This window comes from Anomaloglossus baeobatrachus, chromosome 1, assembly GCF_048569485.1.
Source record: "Anomaloglossus baeobatrachus isolate aAnoBae1 chromosome 1, aAnoBae1.hap1, whole genome shotgun sequence".
In the NCBI taxonomy this organism is placed as follows: Eukaryota; Metazoa; Chordata; class Amphibia; order Anura; family Aromobatidae; genus Anomaloglossus; species Anomaloglossus baeobatrachus.
Genome location: NC_134353.1, coordinates 196,935,565 through 196,963,128, shown reverse-complemented (window position 1 = coordinate 196,963,128; position 27,564 = coordinate 196,935,565). Strand labels below are relative to the sequence as shown.

Sequence of the window (27,564 nt, the reverse complement as noted above, 5' to 3'; positions counted from 1 at the left end):
GTTTTCTGTCTTCCTCTGTGTCATTTGAATGCTTGAGCTATTTTTGAAACACATCATTTATTGTACGAAGCAAAAGTGTCGCCAATTTTACTGTTTCCCATTTTAATGGCAATCTCTGACTTCATTTATTTGGGAGACAGAGTAAAAGGCAATCAATAAAAAAGAGAATTTCTAAAAAGGGCACAGCAGGCAAATAGGTCATTAAAGCTTTAAATGTAAGAAACATTCCAGTCCACAGAAGCTACAGTAACATTTTCCTATTTTTCTTCACTGTTTGCTGTGCCACATCTTATCACTGCAATGTAACAAATGCCGGCGTCTCAGTCTATTAGCCACACAATGCCAAGTGTCAACATGAACAGCAATTTTCTTTAGTTATCTAGGATACTGTATATTCTTTGGGAGTGTATATTTTTCAATCCATTCTGTTATAGAATACATCATTATAGAGGTATTTTAAAGCCATTTTCCATACATACAGCAATAAAGGGCCAAAGTGCTTCTGCGTGTATACATTCCCAGGTTGGATCATAATCAGCGCACTGAACTGGAAGAGACATACTATTTATATCCAGTAGTGACCTTCCAGGAATGGAACATTTCTCATCTGTAGAGTATACTGGCAGAATGTAATTGTTTGTTAGTTGTGTGAGAAGTACACAAGTTATGATGATTATTAGCATCAATAATATTTAGTAAAGATATTTTTCTTTTTTCCTCGTTTCTACTAATCAATAATTTGATACATTTTTTTTAAAACAAATTCATATCATGTGACTTTGACCTCATGGCATCTTTTATTTTTGTGACAAATTTTGACCAGTACTACTACTGTGTGCAGTTTTGGCGAGGCAAGGCTGAGTGAAGCCCACCCAGCAAAATTCAACAAACTGTACAACAGAAATATACTCCAGTCACTGACAGGAATAACATATCTAGTGGAGGTGCATAGCAGTTGTAAGATGCACCTAATAAATTAAGAGGCATGCAGCTCTAGGCTGGTCTATGTCCAGTGATGTCCACATTAGGTCTGAAGCGCACACCAGTCGTAATTTATCAAGTCCAAAGTGTTTCACATTGCTTTTTCTTGCTTTTCTTATTATGTCTTGGAATATATTTAAGTTTTAGAATATTGTTGGGGACTAAATTGCTTAAATAAAATCCCTGAAGAGGCTTTAAACATAAAATTAGCAGCAAACCCAGAGAGCATTCTGTATTATGCTGTTTATCCTACTATTGATCAGCAGAATAAAGGGTGTTTTACACGAGATGAGCTATCGTGCGATGCATCGTCGGGGTCACGGTTTTCGTGACGCACATCTGGCATCGTTCACGACGTCGTCTCGTGTGACACCTCCGAGCGACGCAGTATCGCTCACAAATCGTGAGTCGTGTACTCGTCACTCAGTTTCAAAAAATTGTTTGATTAAAATGGTGCGGTTGTTCATCGTACCCGGGGTAGCCCACATCGCTCCGTGTGACACCCCGGGAACGATGAACACAGCTTACCTGCATCCCACGGTTCCCAGCGGCTATGCGGAAGGAAGGAGGTGGGCGGGATTTTTAAATCCCACTCATCTCCACCCCTCCGCTTCTATTGGCCGGCGGCTGTTTGACGTCGCTGTGACGCCGAACGTCCCTCCCCCTTCAGGAAGAGGATGTTTGCCGCCCACAGCGAGGTCGCTCAGCAGGTAAGTACGTGTGACGGGGGTTTCACGACTTTGTGCAACACGGGCAGTGATTTGCCCGTGACGCACAAACGACGGAGGCGGGTACGATCGATCATGAAATCGCACAATCGGTCATTTCATGTAAAGCAGGCATAAGGTTGCCATTGTGGATCTTTGGCACAGGGGGATTATAAATACTCAGAAATGTTTACACAGTATATATATGGTTTTCTTCATGGGTGGTCGGCCTTTGTATAGTGTTGACCTACTGCTGCCATTACTTGGCATTGGAGAATCATATTTCGAGCCCTCTGTGTTGTCTACTGATTCAGTGACACGAAGAGCTTTCAAATTAATCTTTATTGGGTTCACTTTTCTCTCAGACGCTGGGGAACTATTTTCTAATACACGCGATACAGTCTCATCAAAAACTTTATCCGTGATGTCGAATTCTTCGGCAGAAACCTCATCCTCCTCTTCTTCATACAGCGCCTGCTCCCTCTTGAGTTCTTCAGCTACTTTCTTACGTTTTTCTGAGAACCAGCCATCTATTTCTCGTCTTGTCATTTTAGTCTCAGTCCGTAACCGATTTACCTCCTCTTCAGCAGGCTCACTATGCTGTGCAAAACTTTTTTCCAAAGCTCTCAGCTGTTCTGGTGCTCTCTCTTTGTATCTTGTGACCGTGAAGTCTGGCGACTGATGCCATGACTGTCTCCTTGGGGTATGCGATGGTGTATGACTTATTGGAAGTACAAAATCTGTATCTGGATCTTTTACCATGGTATACATTAGATCAGAGTTGGGGTCCCCTACGGGGTCGCTTGTGCCTGCCACGTAATTGGGTGGTTTATTGCGGTAATGGTATCTTTTATCACCAAACCATTTCCTAACGTCTCTTATTGTCAAGCCTGTAATTCTTGTCAGTCTTGCAACTTCACCTTGAGAAGGAAATTGTCCTTTGGAAAAGCTGCTTTTGAGAGCACTAAGCTGTTGTCGTGACTTTTTACAACGTGCCACTGGATCGTACGCATTCGGTGATGGCATACTGGGAGATTTAGTCGCAACGCTCTGGTAATCAAAATCTAGACCAGATAAAGATGCTGTACTGGCCTCTGTTGTACATTCATCAGAAACTAAAGATTGCATGGTTATGGGCACAGAAGTAGCATGTCTTTGAATTCCATTTGTTAGAATCGGCTGAGTTACAAGTAAGCCCCCAGCTCCCTGTGGCTGACTGACAAACTGGCCTGGAAGAGCAGCTTGGATGAGTTGTTGAACATTACTTGCATTTGCTACAAGTGGTGCATTCAGAACAGTTATCGTTGGCTGCGGTAGAGGCTGAGGAATGGACTGGATTACAGTATTAAACATTTTCTTTCTGGAGTCTTCGATCTCCTCAGGTGACCAACTAATGCCCTGTTTAAAGCTGGGTTTACACACTGCAACATCGCAAAGGACATCGCTGTAACGTCACCGGTTTTGTGACGTAACAGCGACCTCCCTAAGTCTTTTAGTGATAAAAGATACCATTACCGCAATAAACCACCCAATTACGTGGCAGGCACAAGCGACCCCGTAGGGGACCCCAACTCTGATCTAATGTATACCATGGTAAAAGATCCAGATACAGATTTTGTACTTCCAATAAGTCATACACCATCGCATACCCCAAGGAGACAGTCATGGCATCAGTCGCCAGACTTCACGGTCACAAGATACAAAGAGAGAGCACCAGAACAGCTGAGAGCTTTGGAAAAAAGTTTTGCACAGCATAGTGAGCCTTCTGAAGAGGAGGTAAATCGGTTACGGACTGAGACTAAAATGACAAGACGAGAAATAGATGGCTGGTTCTCAGAAAAACATAAGAAAGTAGCTGAAGAACTCAAGAGGGAGCAGGCGCTGTATGAAGAAGAGGAGGATGAGGTTTCTGCCGAAGAATTCGACATCACGGATAAAGTTTTTGATGAGACTGTATCGCGTGTATTAGAAAATAGTTCCCCAGCGTCTGAGAGAAAAGTGAACCCAATAAAGATTAATTTGAAAGCTCTTCGTGTCACTGAATCAGTAGACAACACAGAGGGCTCGAAATATGATTCTCCAATGCCAAGTAATGGCAGCAGTAGGTCAACACTATACAAAGGCCGACCACCCATGAAGAAAACCGCCAAACAGCGAGATCACTTAAAGCAAATGTTTGTTAAAACACAGTATATATATGGTCAACCTTTAAAATGCGTTCATAGAATATATACAGTTCAGCACATTGAAAATAAAATATGAAAGTTCAGCCTTGTAGACCTACATCAGTGGGAGTATAAACACTTATTACTGATGATTAAGCATAATAGACGTCTATGGGGAGCTCAAGCAGACGCCAAGAGAGGGCTGGAGAGGCTGGGGAAATGCATGGGGAAGACACCTGGATGTGGCATTGACTTCCAGGTAATTTATGGGAATTAAAAAATTTAATGATTAAAAAAAAAAAAAAGAAAGAGTGGGTTCCCTCCATTTTTTATAACCAAACAAAGTAAAGGGTCCCCACACCATTTTTTATTTCTTTAGAAGAAAATGAAAAAAAAGGATGTAGGGTCATTCCCCTTTTTGATAACCAGCTGTCATGATTTACTCCTGGCTCCGCTGCAGCTGAGCCTTTTTTTATTTTCACTTCTGATACAGGTCACGTTAGGGGTTAATCCTTCCTGCCTCGTTCTGGAGGTCAGGTTACTTTATTGGGGCACTGTTTCTCTGGGACTATGCCAGTGATATTTCTGGCTCTGCTGTGTTCTGCTTGTGAGTGACCTGTTGTCTGCCCTGCCCCCTCCTGACCTCCGTGTTCACCTGACCTGTTGTTAGCCTCCTCTGTTTTCGTCTTGTCAGTGTCTCTCCCGCTGTCTCCCTTCAGCTCCCTGCTCGTCTGTCTCCCTGTTCATTCCTCATCTGTTTACCTTGATTCCGTTCTTGTCTTCTTCCCATTCTCCCTCACTTCTGAGTTCTGATTTCCTGGCTACTGTTTGCTTCCCTCTGATATTTACAAGACCTCAGGTTGTGATATGGTTTTCTGATGATTTTACTGCCATCTGGTGGGCTTGACTAGTATTACCTCTGCTAGGAAATTCTCTGCTCATACGTTTTCTCTACTATAACGCTCCCTTGTGGTTTACCAGCTAACTACCTTCTCAGGTAGTTTCAGGAATCCTCTCTGTCCCATATTACTATACTGTACTGCTATTGTACATCTTAGAGTACAGCATGACACCAGCCAAGGTAAAGCTGATAGCTGTGGGATGATATTTTAAGGCTGGGAAGGCCCATGGTTATGTGACGCCCCTGGACTATCAGGTCGTCACAGGGTACTGCACAAACTGCCCTTCCATGCAGTATTCCGCCTCCCTCTTGGTTCTGGGTACCTACTTAAGTCCTGTTGCCTTTACCAGTAAATCAAACTCCTAGAGATACCCTGCACCACACCCACCTGACGCACCAGTGGACGGCTTGAGTGGAATAGAGTAGCCCATCTGGGGGGTCAGGAAGGGGAGGTGAGGTGTGTAGGGAGGAGAGCCTGTCGGTGAGTGGAGAAGGAGTTGGAAGTAGCCCTCTAGCTGAGAAGCGCTCAGAGGAAGTCGAGAGTGGGACTCCCGAAGTAACTGCCTAGTTTGCAGATGGTGGTCTGGGCCTAGAGCAGTCAGACCCCCAGCCACAGGGGATTGTGGTGAGGTGCTCGGACCCATTGAGGAGAATGGCTTGCATCCTGGCCATGTCGCCGGTCCGGGACCGAAGGCACAACAGGGTTCACGGACCCTAGGTCGGGGAATAGCTTCAGCCCATGCCAGCCAGGGAGCTGAGGCCAGAGGCGGACGCCTCCTACTGGGAACGACACCAGCAAAAAATATACCAAGAAATGACAACACGAGATCGGTGACAACGAGAGATTGCCGCCCATACTCACCATGGGAAGGATCAGGTGAGAAATGCCGCTTCCCGAGTCCGAAGTCCGCAGTGCCGCAGCCTAGTTGATCGTTTTGACCCCGACCAGGGATGGGGATTCATCTGGGAAGTGGGCCTCACAGCTGGGGTGTTTGTGTCCCGGTGGGATGTAGCACAGCACCTCCCCAGGGGACACCCTGGGCGGAATCTGGAGCCAGAGGATATGGTCAACTATACCCGACATTGTGGAGAGCGGGGCTGGTATGCCCTGGATGTGATCAAGCAAGTCATGGTGGAAGAAGAGTTTGTGCCGACGTCTGTGGTACATAGCCGCAAGGAAGCATGGTTATGGGACCCAGCCATTTAAAGTTAGAGTGAGGATCTGTGTTTTCTTTTATCGTTTTCAATAGTTTGTTATTTTTCTTGTATTATAGGGCATAGTAATGTTTATTAAAAAGAAAAAATGAATAATCACACTGGGTTTAAATCAACAGAGAATTTTACCTGATTGGGAAAAGTTAATGTAATATTTCCACAAGGTGCAAGGACTTCAGTTATCAGTATTTATTAGTAGTAAAAATGTACCATGGCCACGGGACTGGTTGTGGCCAACACAGACTTGTGTTTTTGTACATAGTTGCACCTCCTGTGCCTACCAGAGTCGTCTTTGCAACACCCGGGACCTTAACCCGGTCAGGACCCATGGATAGGAATGCAGCGGGTCAGGTTGTTTGGGCGGCGGATTGATGGGATCCAGAACGTTGGGACAGGACTGTCGCAGGAAGAGGCTGCAACAGAGTAGGTTGGGCCTCCGCTACTAACAAAACCGGTAGCGTTCCATAGTTGAAATGATGAACTCTAACTGTTTAGTAACGTTTAAGAAATGTGCCTCCCTAATTTGGGATGAAAAATCGTGAAAATAAAAATGTTTTTTTTTTCTTATAGCTATGCAAATAAGTCTCTGGATGTCCTGTAGCTCGAGGACGAGCTACATTTAACCAAGGGGGAATGTGACTCCCCTGGACTATCAGGTCATCACAGGGTACTGCACAAGCTGCCATTCCGTGCAGTATTCCGCCTCCCTCTTGGTTCTGGGTCCCTACTTAAGTGGTGTTGCTTCTACCAGCAATCAAAATCCTAGAGACACCCTGCACCACACCCACCTGACACACCAGTGGACGGCTTGAGTGGAATAGAGTCACTGACCTGGGGTTTCAGGGAGGGAAGGTGAGGGGTGTAGGGAGGAGAGTCTGTCGGTGAGTGGAGAAGGAGTTGGAAGTAGCCCTTGAGCTGAGAGGAGCTCAGAGGAAATCCGGAGTGGGAGTCCCGAAGTATTGCCTAGGTTGCAGACGGTGGTCTGGGCCTAGAGGAGTCGGACCCCCGGTCGCAGGGGATTGTAACGAGGTTCTCAGACCCATCGAGGAGGACGGCCGGCAGCCTGGCCCTGTCACCGGTCCAGGACCAAAGGCACAACGGGGTACACGGACCCTAGGTCGGGGAGTAGCTTCAGACAACCCGACAATTCACCTGAGGAGAACGGAGCCTTCATGATCTGTTCCCACCCGCTCCAGAATCGGGGCATTAGCACAACAAGGGGGATAGGACTTTCCAACCAAAATGGTCCAGAAAATCCCAAGCGTGAGCCCTGAGAGCAAGCTCCCTTACTTAGCCATAGTAGGGAGCGGGGCCCGGCTAGTTCTGAGCTACCGGGCCATCATGTTGAAGTCTAAACTAAGTGCCAGGAGGCAGGTCACGGACCACCAAGCAGCACCACTTGGGGACGGGATCCGGACGAGCTCTCCTCAGTGGCAGCGGTACCCAGAGACTTGGTTTACCCGGTTGTCGGTGTCTGCTTATGAACTGAATGAGTATGAGAGTGACCCCTTCATCCCCACGGCACTAGTCCCCTCTTCACCGAGTCCCGGGGCATCCCCTACTCGTGGAGGGTTTCAACACCTTCCTGCCCCATTCCATCATCCCCGGGTACTCCCAACAGCAGCGGTGGTACTCCTAATTACCATACACCATGGGTGGCGTCACAAACTATAGCTCCCCTGTAAATACCCCCCTTTTCATTTGAGTGGCCGCATGACCCCCCCGGGTCCGGAGACCCTCGAGCCACAGCGAATCCGGATCCGAGCAGCTCGGCTGCTTCCACGGGGGGCGGTACATTTATTTGGCCATTCTCAAAGCAAACAAAGCAGCCTGTAACTGCCCTAGAATTGATGCATCCAATACATGTGCCAATTCTGGTGCTTCACTCTGGCTCTTCCTGATTGCCCTTGTGGCAATTAGGTAATAGGTTATTGGGGTTGATGTTAGCTGTGTAATGTCAGCTGGCATCAAGCTGAGGGATTAGTAATGGAGAGGGGTCTTACAGACAGCTCTATTACTAAGTCATTATGTGTAAAGTTAAAAAAAACGCACACACAGAGGAAAAACTTTATTTAAGAAAGGCTCCTCCAAACTATTCTTTGTTCACCAATTTATTAAATAAAAAGTTCACACAAAGCTCTGATGTAATCCAAGATCCACAACTACAACTCCATCAACTCTGAATAGCAGTAAAGCACAGCTATTTACAGATGCTGGGTGATCACAACTCTCATCAAAGCTGCCGGAGTTTCGTTGAGCGCAGCGTTCAGTTGGTGGCTCTGAATAGTGTTGTTGTCATACTTGGCGTCTGTGAATAGCTGTAATTTACTCCTATTCACAGTTGCCGGAGTTGAAGTTGTGGATTGTGGATTACGTTAGAGCTTTGAGGGAACATTTTTTTTTAATAAATTGGTGATTTTTTTTTCCTGTGTGTTTTTAACTTTACAGTTAACGGGGTTTGTAATGTTGCCATACCCTACAACTATGTAGACATTGACCTTTGATCTTTCAGGAGAAACAGCTAAGTTTGTTATGTACTGAATTGCATTTTTAGGAATAAATTAGTACTGTGGGGTCATTTCCTATTCCAGTGTATAAAACCACCAATTTTCCTAGTGGAGAGAACAGCTGTATGTTGATGCTTGATAAATATAGGCTTTTATTTCATGTATCATACTGCTTTTTACTATACCCAGTTCTTATTTTCCCCCTGAGCTCTAATACATCTGCACAATCATAAAGAGGTTGTCATTTTGAAAGTTTCGGTTATCAATGTATCTTTCTAACACTATAATTAAAATCTTCCTTAAAGCTCCAGGAGATTTTTACATTTCTTTGATGTGTCAACTAGTCACAATATATATTCTTTATTTTTCCCTTGAATGCACATGTGGATTAGAATGGCCGAGTAAAAATAGATCTTATGTATTGTTATAAACCAGGCAGGCAAAATAGCATTACCATGTGTTTCCTCTATATCTAATGGGTATATGTAGACCTGCTGGGAAGGCAATGAGAACGGAGAAGAATTTGGCTTGTGTGAAAATAAGATATTTGGAATAAGACAGAAATAACATTATGAAGATGACACATTTTTAATTTACACTGAACATTTTTGTAATGTGAAGAATCATAATATTCTTAATTCTCACCCTTCATTTCTACTTCTTTCTTAAGCACACTTTATAAAAGTCATTTCAGATCTTCCTAATTGTAAAGACACCCATTATTAAAAAAAACAAACAACAAATGGCTGCATTGCTAAAAGGTAAAGCATATAAAACACTCCTATTGTATGTATCCATAATTGTCAGAAGCAAACTTGTAATTACAAGTGCAAGGCAGAAAAAAATAGCCGAGATGCCCCTTGCAAGATAAAGTTTCCATTTGTCTTGCATTTTTTTTTTATACGCTTGTAAATAAAATGGTCTTTAGATTATAATACAAATTAGTTCTGGCACAACCATGGCTACAAAATGCCAACTCCATAACTGAAACCATAACTCCATGGAAAATCAGTGCTTGGTTTTGAAACCTATGAAATGTCATTAAACAATAAAAATGAGTGCAATCTGGCACATATAAAGAAGTCATTATTAGAGTTGAGCGGATTGGCTATAGTCCGTGTCCGACGGACCCGGATTGGGTTCCCGCTGAAGTCCGAATCCGATCCGGAATCCGCGGCTATGTGCATGAATGGGGAGTCGGATCCGGGACGAGAGAGAGAGAGAGAGAGAGAGAGATGTTATGTTTCAGTATTTTATCTCTGATAGGACACTAAAGGCTACTTTACACACTGCGATATCGGTCCCGATATCGCTAGTGTGGGTATCCGCCCCCATCTGTTGCGCGACACGGGAAAATCGCTGCCCGTGCCGCACAACATCGCCCAGACCCGTCACACATACTTACCTGCCCGGCGACGTCGCTGTGATCGGCGACCCGCCTCCTGTCACTGAGCGGCCGCCCAATAGCAGCGGAGGGGCGGAGATGAGCGGGACGTAACATCCCGCCCACCTCCTTCCTTCCGCATAGCGGCTGGGAGGCAGGTAAGGAGAGCTTCCTCGTTCCTGCGGTGTCACACGTAGCGATGTGTGCTGCCGCAGGAGCGACGAACTACATCGTTACTGCTGCAGTAACGATAATCGAGAATGTACCCCCATGTCACCGATGAGCGTTTTTGCACGTTTTTGCAATGATGCAAAATCGCTCATCGGTGTCACACGCAGCAACATCGCTAATGCGGCTGGATGTGCGTCACAAATTCCGTGACCCCAACGACTCCGCATTAGCGATGTCGCAACGTGTAAAGCCCCCTTAAGGCTACTTTCACACATCAGTTTTTTTCCATCAGGCACAATCCGGAAAAAAATGTAGAAACGGATCCAACGCCGGATCCGTTTTATCCCCATTGATTTGTATTAGTGCCGGATTGTGCCTGATGGTCTTACGTTGCATCCGGCTTTTGCCGGATCCGGCGTAATTGGCTAATGTGGCGGCCGGATGAAACGTCTCTTGTAACGTTTTTTGTCTCTGACAATAAACCGCATCGCGCCGGATCCGGTGTGATACGGCGTAATTTACAATGGAAGCCTAAGGGCGCCAGATCCGGACTAATGCGGCAAAAAATGAATGCGGCCGCCGGATCCGTTTTTTAAACTGCGCATGCTCCAATTCATTGAAAAAAACGGATCCAGCAAAAAAAAAAAACGGATGAAACTGATGCAAAACCGGATGTGCCGGATCCATTTTTTTACGGATCAGGTATACCGGATCCGTAAAAAAAAGGATCCGGCGCATCTATTTTTTCATATTCTGCGCCAGAACCATTGCATCAGGCACAAGCCGGATTGTGCCTGATGCCAAAAAACTGATGTGTGAAAGTAGCCTAAGGGGGCCCATCAACAGTGTAAGGCTACTAAATGGGCCATCACACAGTGTTGGTGTTAGTGTAGGAACCATCAAACAGTGTGGGAGCTACTAAGGGGCCGTTAAACAGCATGTGGGGCTATTAAGGGGCCATAATATAATGTTGTGGCAATCATACAGTGTGGGCGCCACTGTGGGGTAATCGTACAGCATAGAGACATTCTACAGTGTGGGAGCTACTGTTCGTCCATTATACAATGTGGGGGCCATCATACAGTGTAGGTGTGACGCCCTGGACCCCGAGGGGTCACAGTACACTAACATCACACACACACCCCTTCCCCTGGGTAGGTGACACCGGTCAATCAAATCCTTGTTGCCACCCTCCAGGCTTGATGTCCACACCAGGTAGGGCGGAGCTAGGCGGTTGACCCCACCCACCAAGGAGTTCACAGACCTGGAGGCGGGAAAAGACAGGAGGTAGTTAGTTGGTGGTAGTGAAAGTGTGAGGAGTAAAAACTGTTGGTGTCTGGGTTGGAGCCCAGGGACGTTCAGCAAGGTCGGCAGACGGTGGTGGCCATCTGCAGAAGTTGGTGTAGGTCAGCGGAACCGTAGCACTGGGGTCAGGCGGTGGCCCGCCGGTACCGAACCGGGGAGCAGATTGAAGCCAAGCACCAAGGCAGGGTACTCAGACCCCGACCAGGCTAGGAGCCGCCGAAAAGGTCAAATTATCTGATTGCGGTCTGGACCTCAGGGGTTCATTCCCACCTAAGTCCTGTCAGAAGGCAACAGCCCAACCTGTCCAGATAAGTGCCACCGCCAAGGGCCAGAGATCCAAGGGCCCGCGCCTGCAGGCAAACGGGCTCTCCCGACATGTACACGCCGGGGAGCGGACTACCCGTGGGAAGCCATAGGAGTCAAATACACTTACACAGGTGCAGGAAAATGACAGCCGCCATCAACCTGTCCGGGGAGAGTGAGAACACCGCAGCCGGCTGTGGGCCCCGTCCATCCAGCAGTTTGGTTTACCAGAGACTCTGTCCTTCTGTGTCTGAGTGAGTACAACAGTGCCATCCAGCACCGCGCTGCACCGCAACGTTGCACCCGCGCCCACGCTGCCTCCCCGCCTCGGCACCTGCACCTATACCTCCTCCCTACTCCCCAACCAGGGCCCCGGGACCAACAGCCCCTACCCATGGAGGGGTCAACACCTCAGCTGCTCTCCGCCATCGCTCTCGGGATCCCCAGTCACCAGCAGCGGTGGTGCCCACCATCACCACAACCCGTGGGTGGCGTCACGACCGACATCCCCAAATACCCACCAAAAACCTCCCCTTTTCATTCGTGGGCGAGGAGGCACTGCTCGAGCCCCGGGTCCGGCCCCGTGCTTGAGCCACCGAGGAGCAGAAACACCGGACCTGAGCGCCAGCGATTCCAGACGAGCGGCGTTCCCCACCCTCCGCACGTGACATAGGAGCCATCAAACAGTGTGAGGGCTACTAAGGAATCATTATTCAGTGTGGGGGGGTAACTAAGGGGACACTTTACAGTGTACGAGTCATCATACAATGTGGTAGATTCTGTGGGGCCATCATACAGTGTGAGAGCTACGGTGCGGTCATCATACAGTGTTGGGGCTACTATGGGTGGGGTCCTTCATATTGTTTGTGGGCATTTTACTGTGTATAGAGAAGCTGTGCGACATCATAGTGTGTAAAAGGGAGCGGTGGGTACATTCTACTGTATATAAGCATCTGTGGGGACACCAAACTGTATAGATAGGAGCTGTGGGCTCATCCTTCTGTGTATAGGGGTGCTATGGGGACATCATACTGTTTATATGGGAGCTATTGGGGACATCATATTGTTCAAAACTGAGCTGTCAGACCAACATACTGTGTATAGGAAAGCTGTTGGGACATCCTATTCTGTAGAAGAAAGCTGTTGGGACATCCTATTGTGTAAAGGGGAGCTGTAGGGACATAAACTGTCAATAGTGGACTGTGGGCCCATGATACTGAATAAAGGGGAGCTGTAGGTCCATCACACTGTGTATAGGGGAGCTATATAGGGGGGACTCAGGGTACAGTGGACATTTATTTTTACAGGGGCACTCAGGGTATCATGACTGTCAAAGGAAGCATTATTACTTTCTAGGGGGCAAAATGTAGTCACTTTTTTCTAGGGCACTTGCACAGGGCATTAAAATACTCTGAGTTAATTTTACCACCTAGTGGGCACTTTTTACTTTGTCATGGATACATTTGATGGTATTATTATGTGGGACAGTAAGGGGAGCGCTGTTTTTGTATTACACATCAGGTGCAGCTGTAATCGTGTGCTCGGGAGATACCAGGCCGCAGCGCAGCCGCTTAGTAATCCCTTGCCTCCCGGTCGCCACGTTACCAAAAGGATGAGTTCTGTACAGTACACTCCACTTTCACACTGAGTCAGTAAATGGCACACTGTGGTATGCTTTTCAATCAAGAGAACTTCTGTTCTCAGCAACAAGTACAGCATCCATTTTCTCCATTGCATCTATAGCATCACTTGTCTTCTGAACTATCCAGGCACTGTTTGTGGTCCCATAGGGGTTCCCTCCAGACTCCATCTCACAAGGCAATTTAGTGAAGAACCGCTTTCCTGGCACCTAGGCTCTTGATGACACCACCAGACCCCTCATCCTCCAGGCTGACATGGCACTGCCCGAACCGACCATGAGAGTCCTAAAGTCCATCCGTCCCACCCACAGGGATTCGCTTGTGCTCGGACCAGTCCCGTTTGGCAGTCCTCCTACACTAGTGCCTAGGCCAAGTCCTACCATTCTGAGGCCAGGGCCCACTAAGCTGTGGCCCCGGCAGGGGTTTCCTAGGGTATTCGTATCCAGGAATAGGACGTTTTTTCCAATGACTGGATATTCCCCGCTTCTGGGGACACAGTTACACAATCCTCTACGTGCAGGATCCCGCATGTCCTTGGGGTGACCGTTTGGGTCCACAAATTTAGTAAATAGGTTTGGGCTTCCTTTCAATAGCTCCTCCTAGGGACTTTCCTGCCCCTCTTCCCTCATACTGTCCTTTTCATAAGCTGCTCTCCTCCTCTTCCTTAATCATTGGTCTGCCGTGCCTACCCAGATGCCAGGACTGCTGTCCCTGAGCCATATTGCCACCTGGTGGCCACTTACACAAAATACCATACATAGTTATAACATTAGACGTTAAACCAACAGTGTGCCAGCCACTCCTGCAGGGGTGGGCATAACCCTGATACCCCTCACACAATAATAGGGACACATTCTTTAGCAGAGACTTAAGACCCTGTCACACAGAGATAAATCTTTGGCAGATCTGTGGTTGCAGTGAAATCATGGACATATTGTTCCATTTGTACACAGCCACAAACCTGGCATTGATTGTCCACAATTTCACTGCAACCACAGATCTGCCGAAGATTTATCTCTGTGTGTGACAGGGCCTTTAGTTTTGGGGTATCAGAAGGATGAGTAGTTTGTGTAGGTTGGGAATAGATGGGGACAGTGCTAGAAATGTGAGAAGTCAAATGTGTCTTTGTTGTAAAATCTGTAGATGAGTTGTGGCTGGAAGAACTCATGATTTTGATTTAGATAAGATGGAAAAGACCGGAAAAATAGATGACTCCATCAGAAAAGAACGTCAGCTTTAAAGTGAATTTGTCATCAGGATTTTCCCTTTTAAATTGCAGCCAGCAGCAGAATTCTAGAACACTGTATGTAAGTGCCCAGACAGTGCTGTATAACAAAAAAAAACGTTATTATACTCCGCTAGGGAACGGTTAAGTCCAATAGGAATCGTTGCTCTCCGTCTGGTGCCTCATATCTTCCGTCCACCAACGTCCTCCTTCTCTGCTCCATGTGGAAGATGCGTCCTACATCATCCACACAGATGCCTCAATGGCGCTCCAGTGCAACCACAGTTTGATCTGCCCTGTTGAGGGCAGATCAAAGTATGGTAGTGCGCATGCATGGGCAGTCTTTGACTTTCCTCCCCCCTGCGCATTACAATACTTTGCTCTGTTCTCAGCGGAGAAAATCAAAGTGCACATGTTCAGGAGCGCCATCACGGCCTCTGTGTAAATAATGTAGGATGCGTCATCCATACAAAGCTGTGAAGGAGTATGGCCATGGACGGAAGAGAGGAGGGGCCGGACGAAGAGCAGCGACGCCCATCAGACCTGACCACCAATGAGGTGAGTATAATAAAAGTGTTTTTAATGTTATACAGAGCACTAGTTGATAGCATCAGACGTCCGAGAACTACCACAGCGAACTGTGCTTGCACCACCGCTGTCACCTCCTCCTCCACTCCTGCCACGCCTCCTCTCCTGTGGATCCCTAAAGCTCCCCTCCCTGGTATATAGCTCCCCCAAGGATATACATCTCCCCTCCCTGGTATATTGCTCCCCCAATGATGTTGAATAAGGATGATATCCGAAACCTGTCCTCTTTGATTGCTACAATGGATCTATGTTTTTAACATGAAGTGATTTCTATTTTGGTAATAAAGTTATGGATTTTTTATAACTCAGGACTTTGGATGCTGGAAATTTTCTCTTTTTAGCTCCCTCCAAGTGTATACAGCTCCCCTCTCAGGTATACATCTCCCCCAAGGGTATACAGGTCCCCTTTCTGGTATATAGCTCCTGTCTTGGGTACACAGCTCCCCCAATACACAGCTCCTCCCCGGTATACAGCTCCCCCAAGGATATACAGCTCTCCCAAGGATATGTAGCTCCCCCACAAGAGTATATAGCTATTGTGGAAGGGAATACAGCTCCCCTCCCTGGTATATAGCTTCCCCAAGTGTCTACAGCTCCCCTCCCTGGTATATAGGTACCCCAAGGATATACAGCTCCCCTCCCTGGTATGTATCTTCCCCAAGGGTATACAGCTCTCCTCTCTGGTATACAGCTCCCTCCAAGGGTATACAGCTTCACTACCTGGTATATAGCTCCCCCAAGGATATACAGCTCCCCCCAAGGATACACAGCTGCCACAAGGGTATGCAGCTCCCCCAAAGGTATACAGCTCCCCTGCTGGGTATACAGCCCTCACAATGTCTCCTTATACAGCTCCCCCTCCCCCAGTATATAGCCCCCCATCGCCCAGGTATACAGCCCCCCCAATGTCTGTGTATACAGCTCGTCCCACAGGTATATAGCTCCGCCCATGGGTATACAGCTCTCTAATGTCTCTTTATACAGCTCCCCAATCTCTCCTTATACAGCTCCGCTCAGGTATACAGTTCCCCCCTCCCTCCGTATATAGCTCCTCCACCACTCAGGTAAACAGCCGCCAATGTCAGCGTATACAGCTCCCCCCACATATACAGCTCCTCCAAGGGTATTTAGTGCCCCACAAGGGTATATAGCTCCCCCACAAGGGTATAAAGCTCCCCTACAAGGGTATACAGCTCCCCCAAGGGTATTCAGCTCCCCTCTCTGGTATATAGCTCCCACCCAAGGGTATACAGCTCCCCTTTCAGGTATACAGCTCCCCTTTCAGGTATAGAGCTCCCCTCTCGGGTATACAGCTCCGCTCAGGTAAAAAGCTCCCCCAAAGGTATACAACTCCCCAAGGGTATATAGCTCCCCCAAGGGTATACAGCTCCTCTCCCTGGTATATAGCTCCCGTCTTGGGTATACAGCTCCTCCCAGTATACAGCTCCCCAGTATACAGCTCCTCCCAAGGGTATATAACTCTTTCAAGGGTATTCAGCTCCCTTCCCTTGTATATAGCTCCCCCAAGGGTATACAGCTCCCCTCTCTGGTATACAGCTCCCCTCTCGAATATACAGCTCCCCACAAGGGTATACAGCTCCCCCAAGAGTATACAGCTCTCCTCTCTGGTATACAGCTCCCTCCAGAGGTATATAGCTTCACTCCCTGGTATATAGTTCCCCCAAGGATATACAGCTCCCCCCAAGGGTACACAGCTGCCACAAAGGTATGCAGCTCCCCCAAAAGTATACAGCTCTCCTGCTGGGTATACAGCCCCCACAATGTCTCCATATACAGCTCCCCCTCCCCCAGTATATAGCCCCCACATCGCCCAGGTATACAGCCCCCCAATGTCTGTGTATACAGCTCATCCCACAGGTATATAGCTCCGCCCACGGGTATACAGCTCTTTAATGTCTCTTTATACAGCTCCCCAATGTCTCCTTATACAGTTCCCCCCAGGTATACAGTTCCCCCCTCCCTCCGTATATAGCTCCTCCACCACTCAGGTAAACAGCCGCCAATGTCAGCGTATACAGCTGCCCCCACATATAGAGCTCCCCCAAGGGTATTTAGTGCACCACTAGGGTATATAGCTCCCCCACAAGGGTATAAAGCTCCCCTTCCCCTACAAGGGTATACAGCTCCCCCAAGGGTATTCAGCTCCCCTCTCTGGTATATAGCTCCCACCCAAGGGTATACAGCTCCCCTTTAAGGTATACAGCTCCTCTTTCAGGTATACAGCTCCCCTCTTGGGTATACAGCTCCGCTCGGGTAAAAAGCTCCCCCATAGGTATACAGCTCACCCAAGGGTATATAGCTCCCCCAAGGGTATACAGCTAATCTCCCTGGTATATAGCTCCAGTCTTGGGTATACAGCTCCTCCCAGTATACAGCTCCCCGGTATACAGCTCTTCCCAAGGGTATACAGCCCCCATGGGTATACAGCTCCCCCAAGAGTATATAACTCTTTCAAGGGTATTCAGCTCCCCTCCCTTGTATATAGCTCCCCCAAGGGTATACAACTCCCCTCTCTGGTATACAGCTCCCCTCTCGAGTATACAGCTCCCCACAAGGGTATACAGCTCCCCCAAGAGTATACAGCTCCCCTCTTGGGTATACAGCTCCCCTCTCGGGTATTCAGCTTCCTTCAAGGGCATACAGCTCCCGCCCAAGGCTATACAGTTCCCCAAGGGTATACAGCTCCCCTCCTGGGGATACAGCTCCCTCCAAGTGTATACAGCTCCCCTCTTGGTATATAGCTTCTCCCAAGGGTGTATACTTTGCCCCAAGGGTTTACAGCTCCCCAAGGGTATACAGCTCTCCCCCAAAGGTATACAGCTCTCCCAAGGGTATACAGCTCCCTCCAAGGGTATACAGCTTCCCCCTGGGGTATTCAGCTCCCCTAAGGGTATACAGCTCCCCTCCTGGGGATACAGCTCCCTCCAAGTGTATACAGCTTCCCTCTTGGTATATAGTTTCTCCCAAGGGTATATACTTTGCCCCAAGGGTTTACAGCTCCCCAAGGGTATACAGCTCTCCCCCAAAGGTATACAGCTCCCCCAAGGGTATACAGCTCCCTCCAAGGGTATACAGCTTCCCCCTGAGGTATTCAGTTCCCCCAAGGGTATACAGCTCTCCTCCATGGTATATAGCTCCCCCAAAAGTATACAGCTCACCCAAAGGTATACAGCTCCCCCCAAGAGTATACAGCTACCCTCCCTGGTATATAGATCCCCCAAGGATATACAGCTCCAATATGGGGTATACAGCTCCCCTAGTAAATAGCTTCCCCCATGGTTAAACAGCCCCCCGATCAGTATACAGCTAGCTATATATGGCTGGGGGTGTAAGGGTTAATCACTGTAGCGCTAGAGTGCAGCATTGAATATTGGCGGGTTTCCCGGTGGTTGCACAGCAGGCAGTGTATGGACTATGCTCGAGAACGCGTCCAGCAGCAGGTTGTTGGATCCACAGGAGAAGAAGCATGGCAGGAGAGGAGGATTAGGCGGCAGCGGCTGCGCATGCACGGTACGCGGTAGTAGTTTTCGGGTGTCTGATATTTTTCCACTAGTATGCAGAGCGGCCTAGGCTCTTATATACAGTATTCTAGAATGCTGTATATAAAAGATTACTGGTGGAGGCCACAGCTTATAAGGGAAAATCTTGGTGACAGGGTCCCTTTAAGTCACTATCTATAACTGTATTGTACCTATTTGTATGCACTGCAGGACTGGTATTTACCACTATATATCCTGGTAACAACAGGCTTTGTCTTTGTATAGTGATATATTTACATATTTACAGTAACAGCATAGTTATGTGCTGAGGTTCCCACTATACCCACAATCAGGGTGGGCCACTGTAGTTGTAAACATGGTTACCTGATTAGTGATCCACTCAGAAGTTTTGCCCTCCCACCCCCAGAGCTGAACCCACTGGCTACACCTTTGTTTGGAGGGATGATAACGCACGATTACTGTAATATTTACTGTGATTACATATGTGGTTTATTCACTAATATCTGACAATATACAGTGCCTTGAAAAAGAATTCATAGCCTTTGAACGTTTTCACATTTTCTCAAGTTACAGCCACAAACTTAAATGTACCGTATTTTTTGAGATTTTATGTGATATACCAACACAAAGTAACGAGCATTTGTAAAGTTGAAATGACATGATACATAGTTTTCTAAATATTTTAAAAATGTAAATCCGAAAATTATGACATGCTTTTGTATTCAGCCCACTGTAGTCTAGTGCACCTAAATAATCCCGAGTGACCAATTGCTCCAAAAAGCTACCAAGTTAGTAAATTAAGTTTACCTGTGTGTACTTATTTTCTGTATAACAACAGATGTTCCGTGAAGGTCTCAGAGGTTAGGTTGAGAACAGTAGGGATCAAACAGCATCAAGAACACAAAGGAACACACCAGATAGATCAGGGGTAAAGTTTTGGAGAATTAGAAAGCAGGGATGGGTTATAAAAAAAAAGCTGAAGGTCTGAACATCTCGCAGAATACTGTTCAATTCATCATCCAAAAATAGAAGTGTGGCCCAACTGCAGACCCACCAAGACAAGGCCAGGCACCTAAACTAACATTCCAAGTAAGGAGACCACAAATTACAGAAGCTGCCAAGAGGCCCATGGTAATACATGTGGAGTTGAGCTGCAGAGATCCATAAGTCAAGTGGGAGAATCTGTCCACAGAATACTTATTAGTTGTATACTTAAAAAACTGGTCTTTTTGGAAAAATGGCAAGAAGAAAGCAATTTTTGAAAGCAAGCCATAAGACATTCTGTTTGCAGTTTTGAAAAAGCCATGTAGAAGACACAGTCAGCATAAGGAAGAAGGTGCCATGGTCAGGTGGGACAAAAGTATAACTTTTTGGGCTAAATGCAAAACACTATGTGTGGCGGAAAACTAACACTGCACATCACACAGAAAACATCATCTCCACTGTGAAACATTGTTGTGACAGCATTATGCTGTGGGATACTTTTCTTCAGCAGGGACAGGGAAGCTGATCAGAGTTTCTGGGAAGGTGGATGGAGCTAAATACTGGAAAATCCTTGAGGAAAACCTGTGTCATGTACGGAGTTGGAGATGTCCGTATACAATGTGTGATACACGTGATCAGACCAACGGGCGTCTGAGGCACTACCAATTGTCACAATACAATGGAGGTCCCTGCTGCTAGGGAGAGGGGTGAGAGGGCACCTCCTGCACTCACCTCAACCTGACTCCTGAGCTCCCCAGTGTCCCTATACAGGTTCCTTCAACCTGTCGGCAAGCAGGATACCTGAGTCCCTCAGCTGGCCCTAAACTCACCCTGTCTAGTGAGTAGGCCAACGAGCACACTAGACTCACCACTAATCTAATATACATGGAGGCAGAAGAAAGACAGATAGGGGGAATAAACAGAAAGAGACAAAACACCAAACTTCACCGAAGGAAATGGACTCTAAAGTAGCAGGTAGATGAGCATAGGAAAAAACCTCAGCAGTTCCTTCCACCAGGCTTGCCAAAGTAGAAATGATTCTCACAGCAGCAAGGTCTGCTGGGAAAGTTTACAAATTTCATGACAAATTGAAAAGATGGATAATGCTAATACCGTGTTTTTCCAAAAATAAGCCCTCTCTCAAAATTAAGCCCTAGCAGGGATTTTCAGCATTTTCGGAGCAAGGCTTAAATATAAGCCCTCCCCCGAAAATAAGCCCTAGTGCTTTTTGGGGGGGAGCAAAAAAAAATATAAGACAGTGTGTTATTTTTGGAAAAACATGGTAATAGCTGATGAGCTCAGAACAACGTCTAAAGAGAACAGAGGTGATCTCCAAGGTTAAGGTACATAAGTGTCAGCTATCTTGCCCAAAGTGGACTTTATGTAAGACGATTGGGGAGGAAACCAATGTCGAAAGCAAATCATAAAAAGCGAGACTGGATTTTGTCAAAATGCATATTGACAAGCCACAAAGCTTCAGGGAGAATGTCCTTTGGACAGATGAAACAAAACTCAAGCTTTTTGGCAGGGCAGATCAGCTCTATATTCACAGATACCAAAAAATGAAACATATGGAGAGCAGAAAATTGTACCTACTGTAAAACATGGAGGCTTCGTTATGGTTTGGGGCTGCTTTGCTTCATGTGGCACAGGGTATTTTGAATCTGAGCAGGGTACAATGAAATTTCAAGACTAGACAAGGCATTCTGGAGTGAAATGTGCTGCCCAGTATCAGAAGGCTTGGTCTGAATCTCAGATCATGGATAATGGCCCAAAACACATAGTTAAAAATATCTAAGGATGGCTAAAAGCAAAGCATTTGACTCTTTTGAAGTGGAATCTTTGATCACTGATCAAAGTCCTATTGAACAACTGTGGAAAGAGCTGAAAACTGCAATCTGGAGAAGGCGCCTGCACACCTGAAACATAAGGAGCAGTTTGCTCAGAAAGAGTGGGCCTAAATACCTGAGGACAGGTGCAGATGTCATATTGAGACTTACAGAAATTATTTGTTTGCAGTCATTGCATTAAAAAGATGTACAATAAAATGTTTGAATAATGGTACCATCATTATTGCCAGGATATTTGCATTAGCCTTTTTATATCCAATGAACCAAAACTCAAAACCAAAGTCTGATTTTCATTAGTTGATATCCAGTAAATTTAAATTGAAAATTACTGTTGTCAGTTTCAAGTTATTTCAGTGACTGGCATGGTTTTTCTTACTTTAACCCTGTAACGCAATATCACATCCAGAAATGTGATTGTGGGGATGATCGTATGTGTATAGAGGGCTCAGGAGCTGATCTCTCTCCACACACGATAGATATCTGCTATATTAAATAGAAAACATCTGTCTCTAGCAGCCACCACCTGAGTTGAACTTTGGATGCGGCTGTTAATCATTTAAGGGGATCTCCAGGTAGATAAAATAAAATTTTCCTCTTTCCCTACATTCATAAACTATAAAGATAAGATGCCCAGTGCAGTTCTATTATTCTTACAACACTTGTAATGCAGAATGACGGGAGCGTCTCCTCACTGTTCCCCCTCCCATCTGGGACGTTATGTCACACACCAGCTGTTACTGTCAGCCATACTCCTGAAAAGTGCTGTTTTACTGCAGAGAATAGGGGGCATGGCCACGCCAGCTGTTCTCAGGCTGCTGGAAGCGGAAATTATCAGATACTGGCTGATAGTATCAACAGGTAGCTGCATAATGGTGTGTGACCTGAAGTCCCAGATGAGAGGGGGGAGCAACGAGGGCAGCTCCTGTCATACTGCATAACAAGTGTTGTCAGAATAATAGAACTGCACTGGGCATCTCATCTATATAGTTTATAAGCGCAGGGACAGTACAATTTTTTGTTATCTATCCCGAGTACCCCTTTAAATGTTGCTGTCAATTTCTGACAGTGGTATTTAAATGGAAAATGCACCACTGCCCACAGTTTATGGATCCCATTGGTGCCCTGTGATGCAATTGTGAGACACCAAATGGACCACTATTATTGTCAGAGGCCTGCTGAAGCCCCCCATCACCACCATCTTGGTACTACGCAGAAGATCTATATGCTTAGCAAGATTTACACTATATATTGCAATACTATAGAATTGCATTATATAATATAAGCAATCAGACAATCGCAGGTTCAAGTCCTTTATGTTGACTAACAAATAAAGTAAAAAATATAAAATAAGGTTATAAATGTATGTACACTGATAAATAGTGATGAGCAAGCACTAAAATGCTCAAGTGCTTGGTGCTCAAATCAAGCAGGTCGGATGCCTCAGATGAGCTCAACTCGAGTAACAAGTATAATGGGAGTTAATGGGAAACTCAAACTTTTTTTGGAAGGCCCTCACAAAACGGCTAGGGGGCAAGAAAATTGCTGAAATGTTTGGAAACAGCACTCAAATAGAATGAGATCAGCATGGGGAAAACCCCGGGATGTATCTCTGATTCCCAGGTCACTGCTGGGAACAATGTTGTCAGAGTATGAGGATATGTGAACATGTTGAGTATTTGGATGCAGAAATTTCTGCATCTAAACAATTCTGGTTCAAAAAAGCGTGATTTGCCACATTTTGGATGCTTTTTTGCATACATTTTTCACCTGTGTTTTTTTAGCGTTCTTGAACATCAATGAATGCTATAAAGTTAGATAATAGATAGAGATTGATATTAGGGATAGATAGGTAGATTGATAGATAGATAGAGACAGATATATAGACATACAGACATATGGACAGGCAGACATATAGACAGACAGACAGACATAATTGCACAACCCAACAACATATAATAAAATTGCACCCTATGAAGCTTAATGGACAGCTTTTTATGTTTAAATATATAAATAAATAAAAAAATCACTTGTGGTCCCCATATATTTTTGATAACCAGCAAAGGTAAGCAGACAGCTGCAGGCTGATATTATCAGACTGAGAAGGTCCATGGTTACTGGTCCTTTCCCAGCCTAAGAATACCAGCCCACAGCTGCCCCAGACGTGGCGCATCACATTAGATGAGCAATTGGCACTTCATCTCTCCTGTTACCCATTGCCCTTGTGCAGTAGCAACCATGGTAATGGTAGTTTGGGTTGATGTCAGATGTGTAGTGTTTGCTGGCATCAAGCTCTGGTGTTAGTAATGGAGAGGAGTCTATCAGATACCCCCATTACTTCCCCATAATTTAAAATTTTAAAAAACACACACAAATACTTTATTTTAAAAAACACATTCCAACTCTAGCCCTGGTTCATCAATTTATTAAAAAAAAAAAGGCATTCAGGTCGAAGCAGTAAACCGAATCCAACATAGTACACAAATGGAAATCTGAAAGACATAAAAAAATTGAGAAAGAAAGACAAGCTACTGTCACTCATTCACCAATTTATTATTAGAAAAAAGAATCCCTGCAGCTCCGACATTAGTCTATGGCATTCCCACAATGTCCAAAAGATGAAAATAATATGCACATATACCCTGCTGTAACTAAAATAAAAGCATAATGCATATAAATAAATATAGCGTACTTAGTAAAGACTGTTCTTGATCAAAAAAGCATATAGGCATCCCACCGCGACAAGGTGCACCCAATTGGGACAGTACCTAACATTCTCTAATATTAAAACCTCACCATGTGTCAACAGACATCAATCTGAATAAAGACAGAGAGTGACTGGGTCCCAACTGGACACACACAGCCATGGGAAGCATTGAATTGAATTGAAGATGAAATGCCCAGCTCACAAAGAAGGGGGCCACACCTTATTTGTACTAAGTACAAGAGACTATAAAAAAAACAAAAATAGTGAGCCAGAGTATGAGTTGGTGACATTCAGCTTGTAACCTCATGTTCACACTGGCCACAAAACATAAAAAAACAAAGAAAAAATATTATGAACATATACCCTGCTGTAACTAAAATAGAAGCATAAGGCATATAAATAAACATTGGGAACTTAGTAAACACTGTTTTTGATCAAAAAAGCATAAAGCCATCCCACCCCTACAAGGTGTACCCAATCGGGACAGTACCTATATTGTCTACTGTCCCGATTGGGTACACCTTGTCACGGTGAGTCTGTACTACAACCTATAGAGCTTCATTCTCAGAATGACACTTCATTGGTCTCTTCCAGTCAGGCTGTGCTTTGCGATATCTAGCAACTAACGAGAGGTAACATTAGTAACTCACTAATGTCACAGCTCATTAGACATTCCACTCGCTCATCACTACTAATTTTTTGAACTTTTTGCAATCATCAATCTTCTACTGCCAACTTTTTGTACTTTTTGGCAAAGTTGAGTAGGCGCTTCTTGTGACAATATTGAATTTGAGGCTTCTTCACCTTTTTTCAGGCCTCCATTCCAGACTTGTGTAATGTGCATCTCACAGGGCTTGCATTGATGTCTTTGATCTCACTATTACGAACCATATGAGCCACCTCCACTGCAGTGTATGTCGCATCAAAACTGATAGACCTTGTGATGAGCTGATTTGTTGACTCTGATATTTTGCCTGGATATCCACCTCTTGGCTTTTGAATGGATGGACCGACTTCATTTCTTATTCTTCCAACTGTCATGGCATTCACAAGAGGCAGTTTAGCCATTTTCTTGACTGAGCTGGATGATGCTATTTCTTTTTACTTGGGAAATCTTCATAGCTGCTTCTTGAGTAGAACCAGTGAGCTATTGGGAAATGTGAGAATAGGTTGTAATTTGTAGTATGCAGGAAGAAAAATACTTTTTTACAAAGCGCAAAACAGTAACAATGCAGTGACATGACAAGAATCTGCATAAATAATCATATGCTAAATAGATGTCAAATTCATGTATGAGATAGCCTAGATGATTGTATATAAAATAAAGGTAGTCTCACATTTGAAGCTGTAGTAGCGGTTGAGATATGGAGCCTGAAAGTCAAAAGTTCAAAACATTTCTAACCTTTTGCTCATCAGTGTATATTTACGGTTAGGTTGAAAAATATTTGGACAGAGACAGAAGTTTTGCCATTCTAGCTGTTTACCAAAACATATTCTAGGTACTGCTATATAATCAATATGGATTTGGAGTGCAGACTCCTTTACAGTTCTTTAATATGAAGCTGCCTCCTTTTCAAGATTATCCCAAAAGCCCTATAATAGACTGCATGTGTTAATCTCTTGTTAATCCATAATCAATTAAGCAAGTAAAAGGTGTGGCGTTGATTCCAGGAGTGGCATTTGCATTTGGAAGCTGTTGTTGTGAACTTACAACATACATTCAAAGAAGCTCTCAGTGGAAGAGAAACAGACTGTCATTAGGCTGAAGAAGACATCCATTAGATAGATAGCAGAAATGTAAGAAGTGGCTAAATCAACAGTTTGGTACATTCTTCAAAAAAGAAAGCGTGCACTGGTGAGCTTGGAACTCAAAAAGGCCTGGACATCCATGGAAGACGACAGTGGTAGATGATCGCAGAATCCTTTACATAGCGATGAAAAATTCCTTCACAACATCCACCCAAGAAGAACTCTCATCAGGACGTAGGTGTTCCAGTAGCTAACCATAAAGAGAATACTTCATAAGAACAAATACAAAGGGTTTACCAAAAGGTGCAAACCATAATCAGCCTTAAAATAGACAAGATTAGACATTGCCCAAAAAAAAATCTAAAATAGCCAGTCCAGTTCTGGAAAAGCATTATTTGGACAGATAAAGCTAAGATCAACTTGCCCCAGAATGATGGGAACAAGAAAGTATGGAGAAGACTTGAAAAATGATCCAAAGTACACCACATCCTCTGTAAAACATGGTGGAGGCAGTGCAAAGTCTGGGCATTTATGGCTTACAATGTCACTGGGTTATTAGTGTTTATTGATGATGTGACTGAAGACAGAAGCAGCTGGATGAATTCTGAAGTGTACAGGCTATACTGTCTGCTCAGATTCAACCAAAATCAGCTAGGTTCATTGGATGGCACTTCACAGTACAGATTTACAGCAACCTAAAACATAGTGAATATAGCACAAGTGAGCGTATGATTGCAGGTTCAAGTCCTCTGAGGAAGCTAACAAGTAGAAAAAAAAAGTTTTAAAAAATATAAAGTTCAAATCACCCCTCATTTCTCCAATAATTAAGAATTCAAAAACAAATTAAATATTAAGTATATTTGGCAGAACTACATTCAAAAAAGTTCATTCTGTCAAAATCTAAAAAAAAGTTCAATTAGTACCATATTTTTGAGACTATAAGAAGCACTTTTTTCCCCCCAATGTTGGGGGAAAGTGGGGGGTGCGTCTTATAGTCTGAATGTAGCGCTGCGGAGAATGAGGGTGCTGCGGTGGAGCGGGTCATCGGCGGCATGAGCGGGCTGTAGCAGCGCCTGCCATGACCACGTGGACCCGCTCATTTAATATGCATGCCCATCATCCCGCTCATCATCTCTCAGTGCTGAAGCCGGCGCTGACAGGTGGGCGGGATGTGCGGGATGATGGGCGAGGGATAAACAGCCAGCCTGTGAGATCACCCCTGGCAACTACAGCCTGAAGTGATCATGTGCGGCAGTATTCACTGCCCACCGCGCATCATCATCAGCGCGGGGAGCAGTGAATCAGTACACTCACCGGCCACGATCCCTGCAGCATCGCAATTTCCTCCTGTCTGTGTCGGCGGCAGCTGTGTGGAGACTACGGGGCGCACAGCGATGACGTCATCGCTGTGCGCATGTGTCCACACGCAGCCGCTGCTGCCACAGATAGGAGGACATCGTGATGCTGTAGGGATTGTGGCCGGCTCCACGCAGGTCAGCGGCGCTGCTGCTGACACAGACGGGAGGAGGAGCATTGCTATTGCTGCAGGGAGTGAGGTAAGATGAGTATGAACATTTAGATTTTTTTATGTGCCACAGGATGTGGGCCATATACCAGGATGGGGGTATATAGCAGGATGGGGGTGTATAGCAGGATGGGGGTAT

At 45.5% G+C, this 27,564-nt stretch overlaps 1 protein-coding gene across 1 annotated transcript; it reads right to left on the bottom strand.

The window, feature by feature from the left end:
• Nucleotides 1–1,868: 1,868 nt before the first annotated feature.
• Nucleotides 1,869–3,200, bottom strand: LOC142293283 (zinc fingers and homeoboxes protein 3-like). Its single transcript, XM_075337820.1, has 2 exons — nucleotides 3,168–3,200; nucleotides 1,869–3,086 (listed from the first exon to the last, which is right to left on the bottom strand). Exons 1-2 carry the CDS (start codon nucleotides 3,198–3,200, stop codon nucleotides 1,869–1,871), a joined length of 1,251 nt encoding a protein of 416 aa, XP_075193935.1.
• Nucleotides 3,201–27,564: the final 24,364 nt, after the last annotated feature.

Coding starts and splice junctions, on each gene's coding strand:
- LOC142293283 (XM_075337820.1), bottom strand. CDS start 3,200: ATGGTATCTTTTATCACTAAAAGACTTAGGGAG. Junction 3,087..3,167: donor TCACTAAAAGACTTAGGGAG/GTCGCTGTTACG, acceptor AGCTTTAAACAG/GGCATTAGTTGGTCACCTGA.